The sequence below is a fragment of the Hibiscus syriacus genome, unplaced genomic scaffold, assembly GCF_006381635.1.
Source record: "Hibiscus syriacus cultivar Baekdansim isolate YM2019G1 unplaced genomic scaffold, ASM638163v2 tig00110328_pilon, whole genome shotgun sequence".
NCBI lineage: Eukaryota > Viridiplantae > Streptophyta > Magnoliopsida > Malvales > Malvaceae > Hibiscus > Hibiscus syriacus.
The window spans coordinates 7,515,153-7,536,543 of NW_024062685.1; the positions used below are offsets into that span (position 1 = coordinate 7,515,153).

General features: G+C 37.5%; 2 protein-coding genes and 1 pseudogene across 3 annotated transcripts; 1 reads left to right on the plus strand and 2 right to left on the minus strand.

The window, feature by feature from the left end:
• Positions 1-1,205: 1,205 nt before the first annotated feature.
• LOC120118707 lies at positions 1,206-2,146 on the minus strand. The gene has a single exon (XM_039138710.1). It carries the CDS (start codon positions 2,122-2,124, stop codon positions 1,243-1,245), a length of 882 nt encoding a protein of 293 aa, XP_038994641.1. The 5' UTR covers positions 2,125-2,146; the 3' UTR covers positions 1,206-1,242.
• A 7,287-nt stretch (positions 2,147-9,433) lies between these two features.
• Positions 9,434-13,270, plus strand: LOC120118623 (peptidyl-prolyl cis-trans isomerase CYP38, chloroplastic-like). 2 transcript variants are annotated; one of them, XM_039138642.1, is made up of 7 exons: positions 9,434-9,676; positions 10,011-10,304; positions 10,423-10,622; positions 11,480-11,715; positions 12,565-12,707; positions 12,826-12,897; positions 12,980-13,270. In XM_039138642.1, exons 1-7 carry the CDS (start codon positions 9,491-9,493, stop codon positions 13,205-13,207), a joined length of 1,359 nt encoding a protein of 452 aa, XP_038994573.1. In that variant the 5' UTR covers positions 9,434-9,490; the 3' UTR covers positions 13,208-13,270. The 2 variants fall into 2 exon arrangements, with proteins under 2 accessions (XP_038994573.1, XP_038994574.1); XM_039138643.1 differs by having other exon boundaries at positions 9,435-9,676; positions 10,014-10,304.
• A 459-nt stretch (positions 13,271-13,729) lies between these two features.
• Positions 13,730-17,216, minus strand: LOC120118352 (annotated as a pseudogene).
• Positions 17,217-21,391: the final 4,175 nt, after the last annotated feature.

A 21,391-nucleotide genomic window follows, 5' to 3' on the forward strand; every position in this document is an offset into this window, starting at 1 on the left:
TGAAATTGTTTTATGATTAAAACTTAATTTTACACTTAAGTAAGGATTAAAAATGATTTTTGAAATATTTGGAGTAATGTTTTGATATTCGAATAGTTATATCGAATATACTTAGAAAATCATTTGGAAAATCTTAAAATCCATTTAACTTAATTTGTTATATCGAAATATCAAAATGTTTCAACAAAATAACTTAAACAAACCTGATTAAATAAATTATATATAAATGAAAATATAACACAAATTTTTTTTACACATCAACGTAAATAATTTAAATGATATAATTTTATATTATTATATGCACCGCAAAACTATTTCGACGTATGCTCCCGCTTTTCAATTTTATAAACATAAAAATTAATTGAAAAATAATTAGTATAATATTTTTTCAAATAATGATAATAAACAATAAGTATAATTAAAAAATTATAAAAAAATTACCTATATAACGAAAAATCGCACGAACTTCTAAATCAAATATGAGAAGATTGCCAGAATTATTACTCGTTGACAGAATTGTTGTATTAATTTATAAGAGATGAGAGATGCATGAGATGTGAGGAGAGATGCGGTATTTATAAACATATAAGGCGCGGTACCGACACCGCGTTATATGTAATTATTATATAGCGCAAATCAGAGATCGCGTTAAATATAATTTTGGTACGGCGTATAGCGCGGCCCTTGATCCGCGTTATACCCCTACGTGGCGTATAGCGCGGAGCAGGGGGCGCGCTATACCCCACGTGTAACCCAGTCAGTGTATAGCGCGTTACAGGGGGCACGCTATACTCCACGTAGCGCCAAATCAGCATATAGCGCGGTTCAGGGGGCGCGCTTTATTGTTATGGGTGTTAGATCGAGAAATGTAATCTGATCGATGTTAGATCGGTAAATATATCGATCATCGATGATATTTTTTTGGGAAAATCGTCATTAAATCGATCCTCACACCAAAAAGAAAAGAGAAATGAAGAAGTTAAAGTTGACTTTAGACAATGCCAAGTTGCAAAACGAAGAACGAAAACTATGGTCAGTTAGCAGAATAAAGAAAGAAAAGTGGAGGTTTCACATCAAACCAAAGATTTCAACCCTTGAATACATATAGCCTTGATGCCAAAACAAAGTATTATTGCATACAAAAAGATTAAAGAAAAAGCCAATTCTATTATTGATGATCATGGAAGTTACTGAGACCACGATAATCCCAATATTCATGCTGAATTATTATTATTATTATTATTATTCATAACCACCATTATCGCCACCGTCGTTGGAATCACCACCACCGTCCATCAAACTCTGCACAAAGTTCTGACCAACTTGTTGAGCCGCTCCTTCCACAAACCCCTGGATCGCAACACCCATCAAATCATTCCCCGCCGGCGCTCCGTTGTTTTGGCTATTGTAACATTGATTGTTCATTGGTGCGGCAGCTCCATTTCCATACTGCAAATTATTGCTTTGAACTGACCCTGGAAATGAGTTCCATCCCTGAATCTGAACATTTCCTTGTCTGGGTGTGCTCGTATATGCACTTGCAGTACTCGTAGTTCTATATGGGTTTGTATATGTGCCTGCAGAACTTGCAGTAGTACTGTTGTTGACACAACTCATATGAACATCGAACTCACAAATACTACACCGATAAAGCCAATGGTTGGACCCGATCTGATGGCAAACATCACAAGAGAAACCCTTGGTTTGATAAGGAGGGTAAAAGAATAGTTGAAGCTGGCAAGGATGAGAACCGCAGCGTATAGCTAATGGCTTCGAAGCACACAGGGAATGGATATCGAACTCGCACTGATTACAATGGTAGTTGAACCCATAGCCCCGTTGACCACAACCATCGCAGTTGAAATACCCAACGGGGTAAGAAGGCGCCGGGAGGAGGCCGAGGGAGTGGCCGGGATGGCACGGATGAGTGATCAGACGGGGAAGCTGACTGCAGGAAGCGTGGAGGGTGAAGTTGCAGGGTTTGCAGGTATACATCCACCCAGAGGATTGGAGCTTGCAGGCTGAACATGGAGAGGGGTTGAGGGTTTGAGGATTAAGGGCTAGTTCGAGGGGATGGGGATGGCTGAAGTGCTGTATGTGTAACTCGTGGCTTAGCTTTCCCATTTGCCCACCATAGAAGATGAAGACTGAAGGTAAATCAAGTGTTTGTATGTAGATTACTTGGCTCATAAAGAAGACAAGATGGTTGACTTCTATTGGCAAAGAAAAATTCAATGGGACGCGTTTTACTTTGAATGTTTCTAAGAGAATAATGGTTTTGTATTTAATAATTTAGGGATGGGCATGGTTGGGTTTCGGCCAACCCGACCCAACTCAAAAATTTTATATCCTTCCTCCAACCTTAACTTGATCTAATTTTTTGAGATAAAATTTGAACCCGATCTGATCCAAACCGAAATAATAATAAAAATATTATTTTTATTCAATAAAAACATCGATTTAATTAGGTTTGTTTCAGTTATTTTTTTGCAGATATAATATTGTAGCACTTTTAAACTCTAAGAATGACGCGACTTTCAGCTATTGTTTATTATGATGGAGAAATTCGAGAAGATGAAACCGGCGTTGTTTTCGTATCAAATGAGCGTTTTAAAATATCATTCAAGAGAAACATAACACTTGAGGAGTTGATAACGAAGATTTCAAGGAAGGTTCATGTTGGAAGTAGTAGAAGAATGTCTTCGTTGCAGTACAGATTTCCAACATCATTGTTGCCATTAACTTATACAACGTTCGAACTATCGAACAATGATGATGTTGAAATGATGGTTGATTCTCAAAGTAATTATTCAGATGCCGATATTGAGATGTATGCAAAGTTTGTTCAAGTGTGTGCTAGTTGGGGTCAGTCATTAAGCCCCCACTATGGGATGACTGAACAAGTTGATCAAGTTGACTGCCCAACTACATTAATGTGTAATGATTTTAATGCCATAATGGGAAATCCACATCATGGTGCCGTCACAACAACTTCAATGGGGAGACATTCATTAGCAACTCCTTATGATATATACCGAGGTGGGTCCACGAACAATCCGTATGGCAACATCGCGTCCAGTTCAAGGGGTGGCATTCATCTGCAAATTTCTTTGACCTTAATATGGAGATGTCATCGACGCAACAATCTGTGCAGTTTCCATTTGACACGGTGACTTCAAGTTCCAGGAGAGGCATTCAATTGCGAGCTTTTTCGATCTCAATGTCGATATATCTTCTAGTTCAAGGGGAAGACGTGCAAGTAGTAGGTTCTTCGACCTAAATGTGGAGAGCATGGAGGAACCATCATCTCTACCAGAATAACCGCTTCATGAGCCTGGTGCGAATGGCGCTGAGAGTGGACTATTTATGCACCCAGAATCACCAGTATTCAACTCTGATGATGATGATGATGTAGGCAAAGTTCCCTCAAATGTGGCACAAACTGACCCTCCAGCACACATGTATGAAGCTGATTATGGTGCAATGTACGGGCCAGAATTTGCGGATATGCATCATCTCGGTGACTATAGATATTACTCATCAATAAATAATGGTGAGTTATCTGTAGGAATGGAGTTTTCAAGCAAAGAAGAAGCGATGATGACTATTAAAAATTACAATATTCGTAATTCTGTTCAATCTAGAGTTGACCATTCCACGACAGAAAAATATGTATGCCACTGTGCTCGACGCGAAAACGGATGCAATTGGATGGTTCGTGTATCGAAGAGGAAGAGGAAAAACAATAGATGAGAACTAACAGTATACAACGATCCTCACACATATTGTGCTGGAGGGATCAACCAAGATCATCCTAACTTGGACTCTGAAGTGATCTGTCAAGCCATCATGCCCATGGTAAAAGCAAGCTCCTATATAGCTGTTGTTGTGTTGATTTCAGCTATACAATCGCAGTATGGGTACATTGTCTCCTATAAAAAAGCTTGGCTGGAAAAATAAAATGTCATTGTCAAACTTCATGGCGAATGAGATGCATCTTACAACGAACTTCCAAGTTGGTTTAGGCTGGTGCGGAGGTTGAATCATGGGAAATTTTTGGACTTCAAAACCTCCTATGCATACCATAATGATCGAGTTATTCGAGATCGATGCCAATTCTACCGGGTTTTTTGGACTTATCCACAGTGCGTTAATGCTGTCAAATGCTGCAAGCCTGTGGTCCAGATCGACGGGACTTTCTTGTATGGTAAATACAAACAAGTTTTATTATTGACAGTTGTCCAAGATGGTAATCGCATCATTCTTCCAGTTGTTTTTGCTCTTGTTGAAGGAGAAGATATAAATTCTTGGGATTTTTTCCTTCGAAACTTATGTGCACATGTTATCACGAGGGAAAAGATCTGTGTCATTTCCAATCGTGGAGCTGGGATCAAAGCAGCAATGGAGTCTTTGGGTCCAATGTGGCAACCACCTTTTGTCTAACATAGGTATTATATCTGACACATTACTGCGAACTACCATAGAAGATACAAGAAGAATGATGAGCGTCAATTACTTGTGCATATGGGTAAGTGAAACTGATGTAGTTTGTTTTCTTTCGATCATTTTAATTTTGCAAAGAAACAAAGTTACTAAGTTCTACATTTTTTGATCAGGTTACGAACTACTTCCTCAAACATTTGAATCAATGCTTTAAGATTTGCGAGCGAAGAACGAGGAAGGATACGATTACATCAGCCTCATCAATAAAGAAATGTGGACAAACACATATGATGGTGGATATCGATATGGACACATGCTGACCAACTTGCCTGAGGCAATCAATTCGACCTTAAAGGGTGCACGTTACTTACTTGTAGCGGCTTTGGTAAAAACTACATATTTTCGTTTGGGGGTGCTTTTTGCGAAGCTCGGGGGACAAGCTCAAACCTGGATGCAAGGTGGTCATGTCTGTCACCCTAGATTAGTTGCAGATCTACACAAAAAATTGCTGCATCAAATGAAATGTCTGTAACAAGCTTCTCTAGAACACATGCATTGTTTCGTGTCACAGAATTGCCGCGACCTCTTCAAGGGATTGAAGTTGTGTCGTTAAGAGTAAATCTGCGGGACAGAACGTGCGACTGCGTGTTTTTTCAAGCTCTGAAGTATCCATGCTCTCATGTGATAGCAGCTTGCTCGCATACCTATCAAGACTATAACCGTTTTGTGGATCCCGTATACCTACTATTAGAAGTTTTTAAGGTATACAAATTTGAGTTCCCCCCATAGGTAATGACAAATACCCTGATGAGTTTTAGAATGGGTTCCAATTGTACCAAATCCGAGTTTATTGAGGGAGCGTGGTCGTCCAAAATCCACTCGAATTCATTGTGATATGGATATTCAAGAAACATATATACACGACAAAAAATGTGGGCATTGTAGAAACTCATAACACACTAGGAGAACATGTCCACTTCTGTTGTCATCAAGTAACAATTGATGAGGAACTGATGTACTTGTTTATCAAATAATAATTCTTGTACTTTAATTTGCATTTACTTTAATTTGCGTTATAAGTGACAAACTTAATAAAGTTATCGAACACAATTATTAAATTTTATCAAACTAATAATATTTTGGTATTTGAATATAATTCTAAATACAACAAACTTAAAATAAGTGTAATACATGGTAAATAATAACCAAATTACAATAACTGACATTAAATGTTAATAAACAAAATTATCAAAATAAATTAACAAAAAGTCCAACAAAATAAACAAAATAAATTTTAAAAAAATCCAACCAAATTAACAAAATAAAGTAAGTATTTAATGATAAATAATAAAAAAATACAATAAAAAAGTCCAATAAACAACTAAATTCAAATTAAAAAAAAACAAAATCTATCGATGTCTGTGGTACGAATGTGTTTCGCAGGGCGGTGGCTATCGATTTCGAGGAGGATTTCTTCGTATAACTGGTTATGAGTCATCGCTGTCATCACCATCATCATCATCAGCATCATCATAGTCGTCGTCGTCATGAGCATATACATTTTGTTGATGAGGAGCTAATGACGATGTAACACCTCCATAGAATAAGGACCTTGAAGATGTATGACTGACTATTCCACCGGCCTGCGAAGACTAGGAAAACTCATAAAACCCAGACATCGATGAGTGTGAAAACTGTACATGAGGTGTTTGTGCGGCGACCATGGGTGATGAGGCTGCACCGTCAAATAACCAATATATGAACCCCAAGTCAGATCTACAAACATAGACCTATAATATCCTCCATGAGGGGTCATATAACTCTGTGACGGTGATGGAGGCGGGGTCATAAAACCAGGTGAAGGCGGTGGCGGCGACATCTGGTAAGGGAAAGGCGGTGGTGGCATCATATATGACTGCGGTAGGTAAGTCTGCAGACGATGGCTATTGTGAAGGTCCTACTGGTGCAACTGAGGACGAACCGGAAGCACATGATCTCCGTTCACAAGTCGGGGGATGATAGTGCTATGACGGTGAATGTCTCTGTCGATGTCGCTGAAAGGTCCGCCCTCGTGCATCCTCGGAAAGCAAAACCGATTTCCCGTTACTGTTGAACAACTCATAATAATCATCACCAACCGTTAATAGGTCATCATAAATTGCCTCTCTATGGGGAAGGTGTCAATGTTGATCCTCCTACAGTACGACTCACTCATGATGCTTCACCAGCCAATCTGTATCCGACTTGCCGCGTCGATCTGTACTATGCAACTCGTCCATATTGTGAGGTTCTTCAGGAATTGGTTGAAAACAACCAAATTGATGGAGCACGCGATCAGTGGAGTGCCACTCGACGATCGCATAACAGATCAAAGGGACCATCGCCATTCAAACATCTAATGGGCCCCTCAACTCAGGTGGGATCGCCATCCTCGTATTATCATTAGAATATGACATCCATTCAAACTAAAACAAATATATATAATTTTTATCAAAATAATAATCTAATTATATAACTATAATCTAAAATCAATTTTTAAACATTAAAATGCATACCTGTGTGCCAACCTTCTGATCGATTAGCACCCTAATTTTTTTCTAAATCATCAGGTAGCTCCTGATGATTTTTCCTGTCAGTAGACCACCTATTCAAGGAAAAAATTATTATACAATATATAAAATGATTAATATACGAAATCAGTTTTATAATTACCTCAATAATAGCGGAAACAGAATGGGTTCTTCACAATGGGACATAAAAAGGGCAATCAATACCATGCCCAAGACTGCAGCAGAAGGAGACATCCGCCGATAGCATTTTTCCTGTAGTCAGTCGCTCAACTCATCTCCCTATATAGGAAAGCCAAAACTACCGAGCCCCAACTGAGTGAACCGGCCAGATGAAAGTCGCCAAGATGTTGCAACCACATATAGTGAACTTGGTTGCGAGATTTGTCTGGTATCAGCAACCCTCATATCAGCTGCAGTATGCATGTCCATGCATATATTTTAACTTCATCATCAGAGGCGTCTGCGCTCAACTCCCGAAAATTAGCATCTAACCAATTTAACGATATCCGACCACCGTTAAAATTTTCCGGGACACGTCCTAGATAATTTCGGTACAAAGTAGTCCAGGAACCGTGCGCCATCCCTAATATCACATCTTCATCCACCGGAAGCCCCAGTTGCATAGAAATATCCTCAAGTTTAATCGTGCACTCTCCGCACGGAAGATAAAATGTGTGGGTCTCCGGCCTCCACCGCTCCACTAAGGCAGAAATAAGGTCTGATTCTATCTTACATTGACCTTCATATCTACCTATGTGACCGAATCCAGCCTCTGCTAAATACGACCAGACACGAGTAGGTATCGCTAACTTAAGGTTCCTAATAAAAAGGATCTAATATACGGTCCATCTCCTAAAATGTAAATAATTACAAAAATTAATTTTTAAACTAATAATCATGCATTAAATAAATAAATAAATTATTAATAATAATTTAAATTAAATTAAAACGTTAAAATGTTACTGTATCAGCAAAATGTCGAGATATATGATTTCCATCCAAGCGAAGTAGACCGCCTTCCATTTTATATCTGTAAAAAAATAATTAAATAAAATATTAAAAAATTTAAATAGTTAAATAAATTACTAACAAAATACTAAATATAATAAAATATACCTTAAACAGTTATAAGAGAATATAAGAGTATTTGAGAGAAGTTGAGAGGATTTGGTGTGATGAAAGTGATTGAGAATAGAGATATTTATAGGGATGGGATAGGGTGTGAACGGTCGGGGTAGTTGAGTAATTAAAGCTAAGGCGTGCTACAGGGGGCGCGCCTTTCTGACGCGTGTCAAAATTAAAGGAAAAGCACGGCCCCCGCACCGCGCTTTAGCAACGTGTATCCAACTCAACATAAGACGCACTTCAGTAGGCGCGCCTTACCCCACGTGGCGCCAGATCAGCGTAAAGCGCGCTGCATGGGCACGTCTTTCTGCAAAAGGTGTTAGATCGAGAAATATAGTCTGAACGGTGTTTGACAGGGAAAAGGGGTATAGGGTGATTTTTTTGGGAAAATTGCCTTTTATTGGATTTAAAATTAATTGAGTTTAAAAATATTAATGGGTTTCAAGTTAAAATTTATTATGCTATTATTCAAATTAATTAAGAAAAATTACGGTAAAATGTTTCTAAAAGAAAATTATAAATACATACATGAAAATTTAAAGTTTTTTATTTGTTTTATGTTACTCTCTAAACTTGTAACGAACTTCAATAAAAGAAAGAAAATAAACTTAAAAATATCACTTATATATTTAAAATATTCTTTCTAATATTAATTTTAAAAATATAAAATAATTATTAAATTCTAATTTTATTAAAAATGAATACACATTATTAACTGTTGTTTAAAAATAATAATTAAAAAATAATAATTCATTTGATCCATAATTTGTAATTAAAATTTTATTTTAATATTTTTTATATTTTTAAACAATTAATTTTAAAAGTTAAGATAATTTTCTAAAAATATATGAAATTTATAATTTGTAAAAGCATATTTAAAGATTTTAATGCTGAAAAAAAAAATTATGAAAGAAAGTTGACGTTTTTACACAAATATTACCTTAACAAAAATTAATTACCTGTTAAATATTATTTTAAAAAAATTTACGGTTCTAACACTCTTTGCAGAAAATCATAAATCATCCCACGTGGCGTGATCCACACCTTTCAAATTTATAATATTTTTTTCTAATAATATCTAATACGTAAATAAAAAATTCAGATTTTCGATAAATACCCAAAAGTTATGAAATAAACACACACCCAAAATTCAAAAGAAAGAAATCTTATCCAAAGCGTGAGGATGATTATAGAAGCATATCCCAACAGTACGAAAGTTATCTAACAATATCTATTTACAATTTGCTGTCCAAGCCCAACACCCTTATCATTTTCTCCTCAAAACTTCCAAAGATTTCAATCTCCATTTTTATTTCCTCTCGAGATTCGTTATTTCTCATCATATTGTAAATATGTCTACCATCATCTCTTGCAGCACACACTCTTCTTTAGCTGCCTCTAATTGGAATAATCCAAGAATACCCACCAAAGGTCCAATCTTTCTAAGAACTCACAGGAGTTGTTCTTGGTGGAATCGGCAGTTTTTGCTCAAATCTAGTTCCCACAAGAATGTTCAGTGTCAGCTTCAAAATGGGCAGGTTGGGTCTTTTCTTTTTTCCTTTTTTTTAAACTTATTTGTTATTTAATGGCTTTTATGATGCTAAGTTCATGGGGTTTAGCATATTTTTCTGAAATAAAAGAGATGCATTATCCATAAATAGCGTCGGAAATAACAATGTCCCTAATACATAAATGGGGTTTAGCATTAGATGTATTTGACTCATTAGGGAAAAGCAATCATTTATATCCTATATGAATTTGATCAAATAATATGCAAGTAGATGATACTGTTTTGATTATATATATATATATTTGATGTATTTGACTCATTGGTTTTTGATACCATGGTGATACGAAATTTGGGTTTTTTAGGAGAAAGAGAGGTCATTTTCCTTGAAGGAATGTGCAATCTCAATTGCTTTGGCTGCTGGGTTGATTACTGGAATGCCATCACTGGATTGGTCTCCTATTGCTTATGCAGCAAATCCTGCATTGTCCAATTTGTCTGTTTTAATCTCCGGGCCTCCGATAAAGGACCCTAGAGCATTGTTGAGATATTCACTGCCAATTGACAATAAAGCTATAAGAGAAGTACAAAAGCCACTTGAAGATATAACAGAGAGTCTCAAGATAGCCGGCATCAAGGCGCTTGATTCTGTCGAGAGAGTACGATTCCCTTTCTTAAAACTAACTTGAAATCCGATATTTTTCATATGCTTCTGGTATAGGCTTCGCGGTTGTTTTATTCATGATAATCAGTGCTTGTCTTTTGTATAAAATTTAGAATGTGAGACAAGCATCTCGATCACTCAAGCAAGGGAAAAGTTCAATTATATCGGGATTAGCTGAATCAAAGAAGGACTATGGCATGGAATTGCTCGACAAGCTCGAAGTTGGGATGGAGGAGCTACAACAGATTGTGGAGGATCGGAATAGAGACGCAGTGGCACCTAAACAAAAGGAGCTGCTTCTGTACGTTGGAGAGTGAGTACCTCTATAAATCTTTAAAACTTATTGCTTTAGGTTTTCTTTTTGCTTAGTTTATACACCCTCAAGCGAAGATTGGACATCAAAAAGTTTATATTGATTTAATCTCTGCCAGCTCGTCAAGTTAACTAAAAATGAACTTCATTTATTTGTATTTGCGCTTCTATGTTTCTATGTGTAGCCCTCCAATGTTGCCTAATATTTTTTTGAATCTGTTGGTTAAATGCATCAAATTTTATCAAGGACACTGAAAATATGTACCAAATACGTAGTTCGCCAAAATACCATGTTTGACCTCTCATGTTGTGGTAGGGTTGTATCATTTGCTCATTGTGGGAGGCAAATATAATCACTGCACTTGTGTCTGTAGTATAAGAAGCAATGTTGGTCATATTCTTCATTTTTCTTGAAGCCCCTATGTTCGACACCCTTGTTAGATGCATTTTCGAGCATGGATATAGGGATGTAATTTAACCCTCCAAATAACCTTTAAATACACAGAAAGGCACCCACGTCCAACGCTCACACCCAATTCCGAGTAACATAGATAAGAATCGTACCAAATGGGTTTAGGTCTGCAACTGCAAGCATGTGTAGTCACCATAACAAGCAAGATGTATCAACCATACCACAGCTGTTGGCACCTAGTGAAAAGCTTGAGTCAGTGAAAAGATTTTCAGGGTTTTCCCGAAGTGCAGTGGGTTGGCTTGTAATGCCTTAAAAACTGTATGATATTTTCATCATAAAAATTAGGGAAGGACTTAAAAACTTAAGCCTCTTAAAAGAAATTATTCTCATAGGTATCTTGTCATTGACTGCAGCTGAGATCTTCCTCGGGCATTGCATTTCTGCAGTGTTGAAGAGGATATGGTGGATGGCTTCCCATTTGAAGTACCCGAAGAATATCGTAGTATGCCTCTTTTGAAGGGGAGAGCAGCTGTGGATATGAAGGTCAAAGTCAAGGACAATCCAAACGTAGAGGAGTGTGTATTTCATATAGTTCTGGACGGATATAACGCTCCGGTAACTGCTGGAAACTTTGTTGATTTGGTGCAACGACGCTTCTATGATGGCATGGAAATTCAGAGAGGTAAGATTGGAATCTACTGTATTTGTTCCTAATTTCCTGTTGCCTTGTGGATCGAAGTATCCAAAGGTCATTGTATTATGATGTTTTTATCACTATAACATTAACAAGAATGAAATGAGGTTCATTTATATATTTTAGATAGATATTGGGTTGGGGATCCGAACCGAAGGGATGGGAAATAACCGAAATCTTCACCCACGGGGATGGGGAAATTTTATCCCCGAAGCTCAAATGGGGATGGGGACAAGGATTGCTATATTTGAACCGTGGGGATAACCGAACTGTACCCGTGTGAATAACCATGTGGATCCCCGAAAAATAACCGTAGGGATCTTCAGTATTTTACAAAAATAATCGTGGAGATCCCCGAAAAATATCTGTGAGATTACGTGTTACTACTATTACATCTCAAGGGAACTAAAATTAAAGTTTAGATCTTTTCTCATTTAATATACATTGATTTGTTGAGATCGAAAATTTTTATGATTGCACATATACATTGGGTGTTAGATGAATATTGACGTTTGAAACTTTCATATTATAGATAGATACCAATTTGAGATAATCTGATATATCTTACAAGTTTTAGGTGTTGCATTAATTTCAAAAACATTTGTTTATTTTTTGGGATGGGGATTAACCGACACCTGCAAGGATCCGTAAGAGATGGGTATGGGGAGAAAAAAATCCCCGAAACATATAATGGGGATTCTCAAAACTGTACCCACAAGTGTTGGGGACGGAATGGGTAATGCAAAACTGTCCCTGCCCTGGCCCGTTGCCACCCCTATGTGCATATTATCAACAACAAAGATGCTCAAAATTTAAACCTACTTGAATTTGCTGCAGCGGATGGATTTGTTGTTCAAACCGGCGATCCTGAAGGTCCTGCAGAGGGCTTTATTGATCCTAGTACTGAGAAAACTCGAACAATACCGTTAGAAATCATGGTTGATGGGGAAAAGACACCTTTCTACGGAGCAACGCTGGAGGTCAGTTTTCTTACTCACATATTAATGTTCCAAGCTGGACAAAATATAAGTTATATCAAATCCATGCATTCATTAATCAAAGCTTTAAAAGTGAGCTCTCAATTTGTGTTTCTGACAGGAGCTTGGTCTATACAAGGCTCAAACGAAGCTACCCTTCAATGCTTTCGGAACCATGGCAATGGCTCGAGATGTGAGAACTCATTACACGAGGTTTCTTCCTCTCATGTTGGTATTAGGTTTCTTTTCTCTGACCGTCCTTTATTTTCCAACAGGAGTTTGAGGATAATTCCGCTTCAAGCCAGGTATTTTGGCTATTGAAAGAAAGTGAACTAACACCGAGCAACGCTAATATACTGGACGGTCGATATGCAGTGTTCGGCTATGTGACGGAAAATGAGGACTTTTTGGCTGACCTGAAGGTTGGTGATGTTATAGAATCAATCCAAGTGGTTTCTGGCCTGGAAAACTTGGTCAATCCAAGTTATAAGATAGCTGGTTAAAACCCTTTTTGTAGTTTGAATTTAAAATAAGTCAGTTCACTTTCATGTGCTTCAGTTAATTCATTTTGGGCTGAATTTGTAGTGTTCCGAACTGAGAATGTATTGTTTTGTTGAGTTAGTACATCAGTTCCTCCAAAGCGAAACTCATTTTCATTTTATTATAATAACATGCAATGATTTAGTTGCATGGATTTGAGTTTTCTAAATCAAAAGTTGTTTCCATGGTAGAGTGAATTCGGAGTTGATTCGAGTCAAGTATATTCACATAATCTAGACTAAAATACTATATCATTAGCGCAAAGTGTGGAGCATTTCTTAGTCAACAAGCTTCACAAACTTTGGATTTTCAGATCTGACATTGTTTGCATCTTTCCAATTCAATATTGAATCAATTGGAACCCTACCCTGAAAACACGTCTTTGGGGTCTAACGTCTAGCTGGTATCAAGGGCCTCGGTATTTCCGTTAACATAAACAACCCTGAGGCTGATCATGCGGGATCATTCCCCCGCCTTTCGATGTATCAATGGCCTCCAACATCGACACCACTTCGTCCATCTACGGCCGTTTCGGTGTTGGCATCCCAGCATCGCTTCATTACGTTTGCAAGTGAACTCGGACAGCATCGAGGTTTCTCCGGCCCTAGATTCTGTAGTTTTAAAAGTTCACGTACAATTGGTATAGAATCATCTTTAGTTTTAAACTTTCCAAAACCGAGAACATCATCTGCGATTGATGAGTTTACCTGGCGGACGATCACTTCCGAGAAGCTGAGATCGGGATACGGCATGTCACAGCAGTATATCTCCCACAAGCAGATACCGAAACTGTACATATCTCACTTTCTATAGTAGGGATTGCCATTAAGGACCTGTCCCATTTCAATTCATCAATATTAGATGATAGATCGGAACTCAAATGATTTTGATAGCAGAGGAAGCAACTTGTTTCATAGCCATATTCTCAACAACACTTTGAAACTGACACAGAATTTTCCTTGTTTTGTTGAAGATGAAGATCTGTTTTCTATTCTTTTTATAGGCAAAAAATCAGTTTCACAACTGTTGAAAACACAAACGAGGCACGTCATTTCAGCTTGGCTTTTGCTTCTAGTCTACTGATTTTAAGGGTAAAATTTCGAAAATTATCCTTCCTTTATAGTGATTTTTTTTAAGTCTTAGATTATAATAACAATATAAAATGGTCATCGGACAAGAAGATCTTTAATTGCGCTGCCATGACCTAGTGCCAACAATTGCGCACTTTTATTAAAATTTCGAAAATTATCCTTCCGTTATAGTGATTCTTTTTATAGAGCGCAAAGTCCTTAATCTTATGGTCGTGGGATCGAGTCCCATGATAGCCAATTCATAATTTTGATCAGGGTTTCAAATCGCGGTCGTGGTCACGTTTTCGGTTATTTCGGATTTACCGTGATTGCGGCCGTCGCGGACGCTATTGCAGCCGTCGCGGGTAACTCGGACGTCGGCGAAATCGCTATATCGCGGTCGAAATCACGATCGCGGACCATTTTTTGAAACCCTAATTCTGACTGCCGGAAATCTTCCACGGAAGTTGCTCTCAACCTGGAGTTGGGGGCAGTCTATTATCCTACCTCCCTCTCATCCCATTACATATGGGAATGTGGTCAGTTAATTTTTTATTAGTTTTCAAGAAATTATTAAATCATCTATATTAACATTTAGGGTAAACCACACATTTAATATCTAGATTATCACTTTTATTTTTATTTTAATATATATATATATTTTTTAAATCATACATAAAATTTATTTTTTTTATTTCATTTTAATACCGTATTTAAAAATTTAACTGCGACATCTTTTATAGGTAAATTACATTATTCACCATTCAATTATATTCTCACTCCTTTTTGGTCACTGAAATTTAAAAATTTCCAATTTAACTAAACTTTCAAATTACTCTTGTTTTAATCACTTTAATTTATTTTATTAATACTTTTTTGACATGATATTTTTTTATTATTTTATTAATATGTAATAAAAAAAATTAAATTTAAAATTATACTTAAACCCAGAAATCATACCATAAACCTTAAATCACAAACTACTTATCCCATTCCCACCCTCATAGTCTCGCTCTTATCGGCCTCTCCAACCAATCCCTTCCTTTTGATTTTAATCATATATTAATAAAATAGTAATTAAAAGATTCTACATCATAGAAAATATTAATAAATAAGTTAGAATGATTAAAATATGAATAATTTGAAAGTTAAGTGATTAAAAAATAAACTTCAATGACCAAGATAAGAGTAAGAAGGTACTTGAGTGATGAATGTTGTAATTTACCCCTAAAAATGTTAAGTTTTTAACTAGTGATACTAGAATGAAACAAAAAGTATAATTAGGTATAATTTTTTTCAAAAAAAAAATGAAAGTTTATGTACTAAAATGAAATAAAAGTGATAGTTTAAGTATTAAACATATAATTTATCATAAACATTTATACCATCACGATTCGTGTGATGCAAGGGAAATTCACTATCATTTATTTTGAAGTAATTACAAATAAATAAAATAATAATTTTAATATGGTTACAAAAAAAAAACTAAAAAATTTCTAACATGCAGATGCGCAAGAACATTAAAGTCATTGGCATCACAAGTCACAACATCATCAAACTATTTAGTCTTATTAATGTTCTTCATGACGATCAAGCACGTTTAGTCGAAGCTTTCTAGAAACGGGTTGGTGTAGACCTGATCCAACTCTTGCCACCGATCATCTTCTTTGTCAAGAGAAGCTCTGCCTCATTATCCATCAATTTTCCAGACCATTCAACCCTTTTACCTGCATTGGCTCCAGGTCCATAACACTTATATTCTCGGTAGAACACCGTGCTGTAGCATCAAAGAACCCAGAAAACCATTAGTTCAGTCTCAAAACTCTACACTTAATAATGTAAGAAAATGAACAAGTTGGTCTTTGTCTCAATTTTTGTTGTTATACCTTTCCTTGGGTGAGTCTCCCCAGTCATCCCACCCTTGGGGAAGTATGACATTAGACATATAGGTTAGGGAAAAAAACACCCTGGAATATGCACCCCATGGCCTTCCTAGTACTGCACTCTTTACGCCGGTTATGTTGCAACCCAAGAAAGTGAAGCCTGTGTTCTCCGAGGAGACCGCCTTCGTTGGGCTGTTATAGCTGCATCTCCTTCTGAGAGTGTATGCAAATGACACATCTGAAACAATAATATTGAAAAGAAAATTCCATATGTAAGTTGACGGTTCAGCTAGATAGACCTGCAAGTAATAGATTATACTCTATATATCGGTGAATTTATAATTAATTACCTCAAAAAGGGAAGCTGCGTTTCCAAAAATGAAGTCAACAGCTTTTATAATAATTTCTTCCGGTATCATCTAGCAAAGTGTCTTGATAAGATGAAATTCTGCACCCGAAGAAGGCTGCCCTATCTCCGGATATCCTTAATGCAACTGCTTTAGCTCCAGGTCCAAATGTATTCTATTTATCAAAAGGTAAATAAAGATATTTTAAGTTTGGAACTTATTAAACTGTTGAAAAATCAGCCTATTCTAATAAAAATATAATATCATCTCTGTGTTATGAGATACCTGAATTGTTAGGTATCGGCCAACAAAATCTGAAGCCAACACAGTGAAGGTGGGAGATTCAAATATCTCCCCACTATTATTCCAAGTTATTATAGTGCCATTTTCCTTGGAGCCACTTATGGTAATGAAGGGCTTGTCTGCAGGCACAATGATCTTTTCTTTATAGATGCCGGGCTTCACCATTATGAAAACGACTTCTTTGTTATCGGATGGCACTGCATTGATGGCGTCTTGTATCTTCTCGTAGTATCCCTTCCCCGATTGGTCGACCGTTACGAGTGTGGCGGTCGAAGTTACCACAGCAGCATTTGCATGAGAACTTTCCAGCATGAACGTGAATAAAATGGATACGAATATGCAAACGTAGGTAGAATAAGAAGGAGCCATTGTTGAAACAATCAAGATGAAGCAGTGAATGAAGATATGAAGTATGCTAAGAGGTTTTTATGCATAGATTTTGGCGGATATTCTTCTTTTATAGATATGATCAGGGTTCATTTTCTTGCCATGGAAGTGTGATGTACATCGATTTTGAAGCAACCGTGTACGAATTTTATTGGAAAAAGGCCAAGGGTAGACCCCAAAACAAGTTACCGGCGAGCAGAAATTTTGGGGGGAACTGGATGGACCATGGCAGCCATTTGATTTTCTTCCAGCTAGCTAGGATTGGTAGTTTCGGCTGCTTGAGATTAATGCTATAAATGATAATTTGTTAACAAGTTGGATTCAACTCACTATAAACTCATGTTTTGTTGGTTTAGCTTGAAACTTACACTTAGCATTAAACTTTGTGGTTCAAGTTCCTGTCAATTTAAGATAAATGACGAGTTTCATGTATGTAATATTTGTTTGGATGGGGGAGTTGACCATGGCTCCGCCGGTTTCTTTCCCTCCAAGTTGGCGCCCGGTGCATGGCTGCCCAATTCTCCGTTGTCATTTTACAGGCTTGGGCTAAGGTTATATATATTTTACTACTTTTGGGTCAGGAAAGTTGTTAGGGTCCAGTTGGGTAATCTTATTACATCCCCCAGAACTGTTGGCAAATCTTACCTCGATGGAGGTGTTCTGCACAGAACTAACTGATGGTGTGTCTAAAACGTGGGTGGGAAACTAAATGCACCCAAAGGAAAAACCTGAGTTTGAATTCCTTGAAATCTGATTCCAGAAGAAACCAATGAAATCTAAAGATGAACTTGTGGGTGTCAACTGGTCCTAATAAAAGGGAATCTATTTTAACCATGAGGTGAAGATGCCGCCACATGCATGGTAAATATTAATCTCTTTACTCAAACATATGAAAAAAAGTTGTTCACAACTCCCAAACTGATATATCATCCTGGGAGAATGTTGGGAAATAAATGAGTAACAAGTAATTTCTCTATAGCCAGATTAGTGAGAATACGAAATAAAAGCGGAAAAAATAATACCCGAAAAATTGATAACGGAGTTCAGCCAATTTGTTTACGTCTCCGGACTGCTGCAGATCTTTTACTAAAGAGAAAAAATTACAGGTGTTTACAAAACACACTTGAGAGAGAACTGGAAGATTTTAGGATGATTTTGAAGCTAAATGAGCTAGGGTATTTATAGTTGAAGCTTAGGGACTAATCTTTGAAAATACCCTAAAGTGCAATGACTAAAATTGCATTTTCCCTATTTTTATTTCAATAAAAAAATTGGCTAATTTTGACCATTTAGCCGCCCATGCATTGTTTAGCCGCCCCACTTGTTTTCAGCCGCCCATGCATTGATTTTCAACAATCTCCCACTTGAAGACTGATTTTAATCTATCTTCACACCTTGATCAATGCAGCAGTATTTCTGGTCTTATTACTCTAGCATGCCAACTGAAGTTGAACACAACTTCAGTTTGTCCGTGGTCGCCGTCTTTGTCAACATGTCTGCCAGATTTTGAGCTCCACTGAATTTTTCAAGTTTCAAAATCCCATCTTCCAGAAGAGACCGGATAAAATGATATCGCAATTGTATATGCTTCGTCCTGGAATGAAAAGACGGATTCTTCGCTAGATGGATAGCACTTTGACTGTCGCAATACAAGACATTGTTTTCTTGTTTCTTGCCTAACTCTTCCAAGAAACTTTGGAGCTAAACCATCTCCTTGCTGGCTTCCGTAACAGCGACATATTCTGCTTCAGTTGTGGAGAGAGCAACTATCTTCTGTAGTTGAGAAACCCAACTCACTGCAGTTCCTCCAAGAGTATAGACATACCTTGTAGTGCTTCTTCTGATGTCGACATTTCCGGCTAAGTCAGCATCTACATAGCCTGTCAGTATCGTATCTCCACCTTTGAAACAAAGTGCTTTGCTTGTGGTACCCCGCAGATATATGAGGATCCATTTGACTGCTTCCCAATGTACCTTGCCTGGATTATTCAAGTACCTGCTAACAGCTCCCACTGCATGAGCAATATCTGGTCTAGTACAAACCATGGCATACATGAGACTTCCAATTGCTGAGGCATACGACACATTCACCATGTGTGCTCGTTCTTCCTCTGTCTTTGGTGATTGTTCTTTGGAGAGTCTGAAATGAACACCTAAAGGTGTACTTACTGGTTTAGCATCTTGCATGTTGAACCTGGAGAGTACTTTGTTGATGTACTCAGCCTGTGATAACATCAAAGTCCCCGACTTTGTGTCTCTCTTGATCCTCATCCCAAGAATCTGCTTTGCAGCGCCCAGATCATTCATAGCAAACTGCTTCGACAATTTTTGCTTCAAGTTTATAATCTCTTGCATGTCTGAGCCTGCAATGAGCATGTCATCAATGTACAATAATAAAATGATGAAGCTGTTGTCGAACCTCTTGATGTAGCAACAATGATCAGCTTGGCATCTGGTAAAACCACTGCTACCCATGAAACTATCGAACTTCTTGTACCACTGTCTTGGAGCTTGTTTTAAACCATACAAGCTCTTCTTCAACCTGCATACCAGGTTTTTCTTGCCTGCCTCTATGAAACCTTCTGGCTGCTTCATATAGATTTCTTCCTCCAAATCACCATGAAGGAAAGCTGTCTTTACATCTAACTGCTCAAGATGTAAATTATCTGCAGCTACAATTTTCAATACCAGTCTGATTGTAGACAGCTTCACGACTGGAGAGAAAATTTCATTGTAGTCAATACCTTCTTTTTGTTGAAAACCTTTGACAACCAATCTTGCTTTATAGCGTTTGCTCCCATCGTGCTCTTCTTTGGTCCTGTAAATCCACTTTTTATGGAGCGCTCTCTTGCCTGGTGGTAATTCAGCTAATTCCCACGTCTGATTTGACATAAGCGAGTCCATCTCATCTTTCATTGAAGACTCCCACTTGACTGAGTCCTCCACCTGCATTGCTTCATCATAGCACTCTGGTTCACCATTGTCAGTCAGCAACAAGTAGTGCAAAGAAGGAGAACACCGTTGGGTTGGTTTAGGAATTCTGGAGGAGCGTCTTAATTCCGGTGTGCCTGGTTCTTCTTGAACTGCTTCAGGATTGATCTGAACATCATTTCTAGAAATCTCCTCAAACTCAGCAAATTCCTTTGTTTCAGCTTTGGTATTTGAGCTACTCTATTCTAAAGTTGACCTGTCTTTGTACATCACATTCTCATTGAAAATGACATCTCTGCTTCTGATGATCTTTCGATTTTCATAGTCCTAAAACCGGTAACCGAACTCATCACTGCCATAACCAACAAAGGCACATTTGTTGGACTTGGCATCAAGTTTACTTCTTTCAGCAGAATCTATGTGTACATAAGAAATATAACCAAACACTCTTAAGTGTGAAAGGTTTATTTCTTTCTTGCTCCAAACTTCCTCTGGTATTCTGCCATCCAAAGGAACTGAAGGCCCACTGTTGATCAGGTAAGCTGCAGTGTTGATAGCTTCAGCCCATATAAATTTGGGTAATCCGACATGTATCCTCATGCTTCTGGCATGTTCATTCAGAGTTCTGTTCATGCGCTCTACTACGCCATTTTGCTGTGGTGTCATGGGAACTGTTGTCTCCATCTTAATCCCATTGCTTACGCAAAATTCTCTGAATCTACGATTTCTGTACTCTCCTCTATTGTCAGACCTCAGCCGCTTGACTTTCAAACCAGTCTCATTTTCCACCATGGCCTTCCATTTTCTGAAGATATCAAAGACTTCTGATTTCTTCTTCAGAAAATAAACCCACACCTTTCTTGTAGAATCATCGATGAAGGTGACATAATATAGTGAGTCTGCAAGAGATGGAACTGGAGATGGTCCCCATACATCAGTATGAACCAACTCTAACTTTTCAGCCTTGGGTGTCTTACCAATCTTTGCAAAGCTAACTTTCTTTTGTTTGCCAAAGATGCAATCCTCGCATAGTCCGATATCTACATTCTTTAGATCCGGCAACTTCCCCTTTGACAAAAGTGTCTTCATCCCTTTCTCGCTCATATGGCCAAGCCTTTGGTGCCATAGGTTTGATTTTCCATCAACATCTGCTACTGCAATGATATTCTCTAAATTTGAGGTTATATAGAGAGTACAAGTTTTCTTACCACGAGCAATGACGAGTG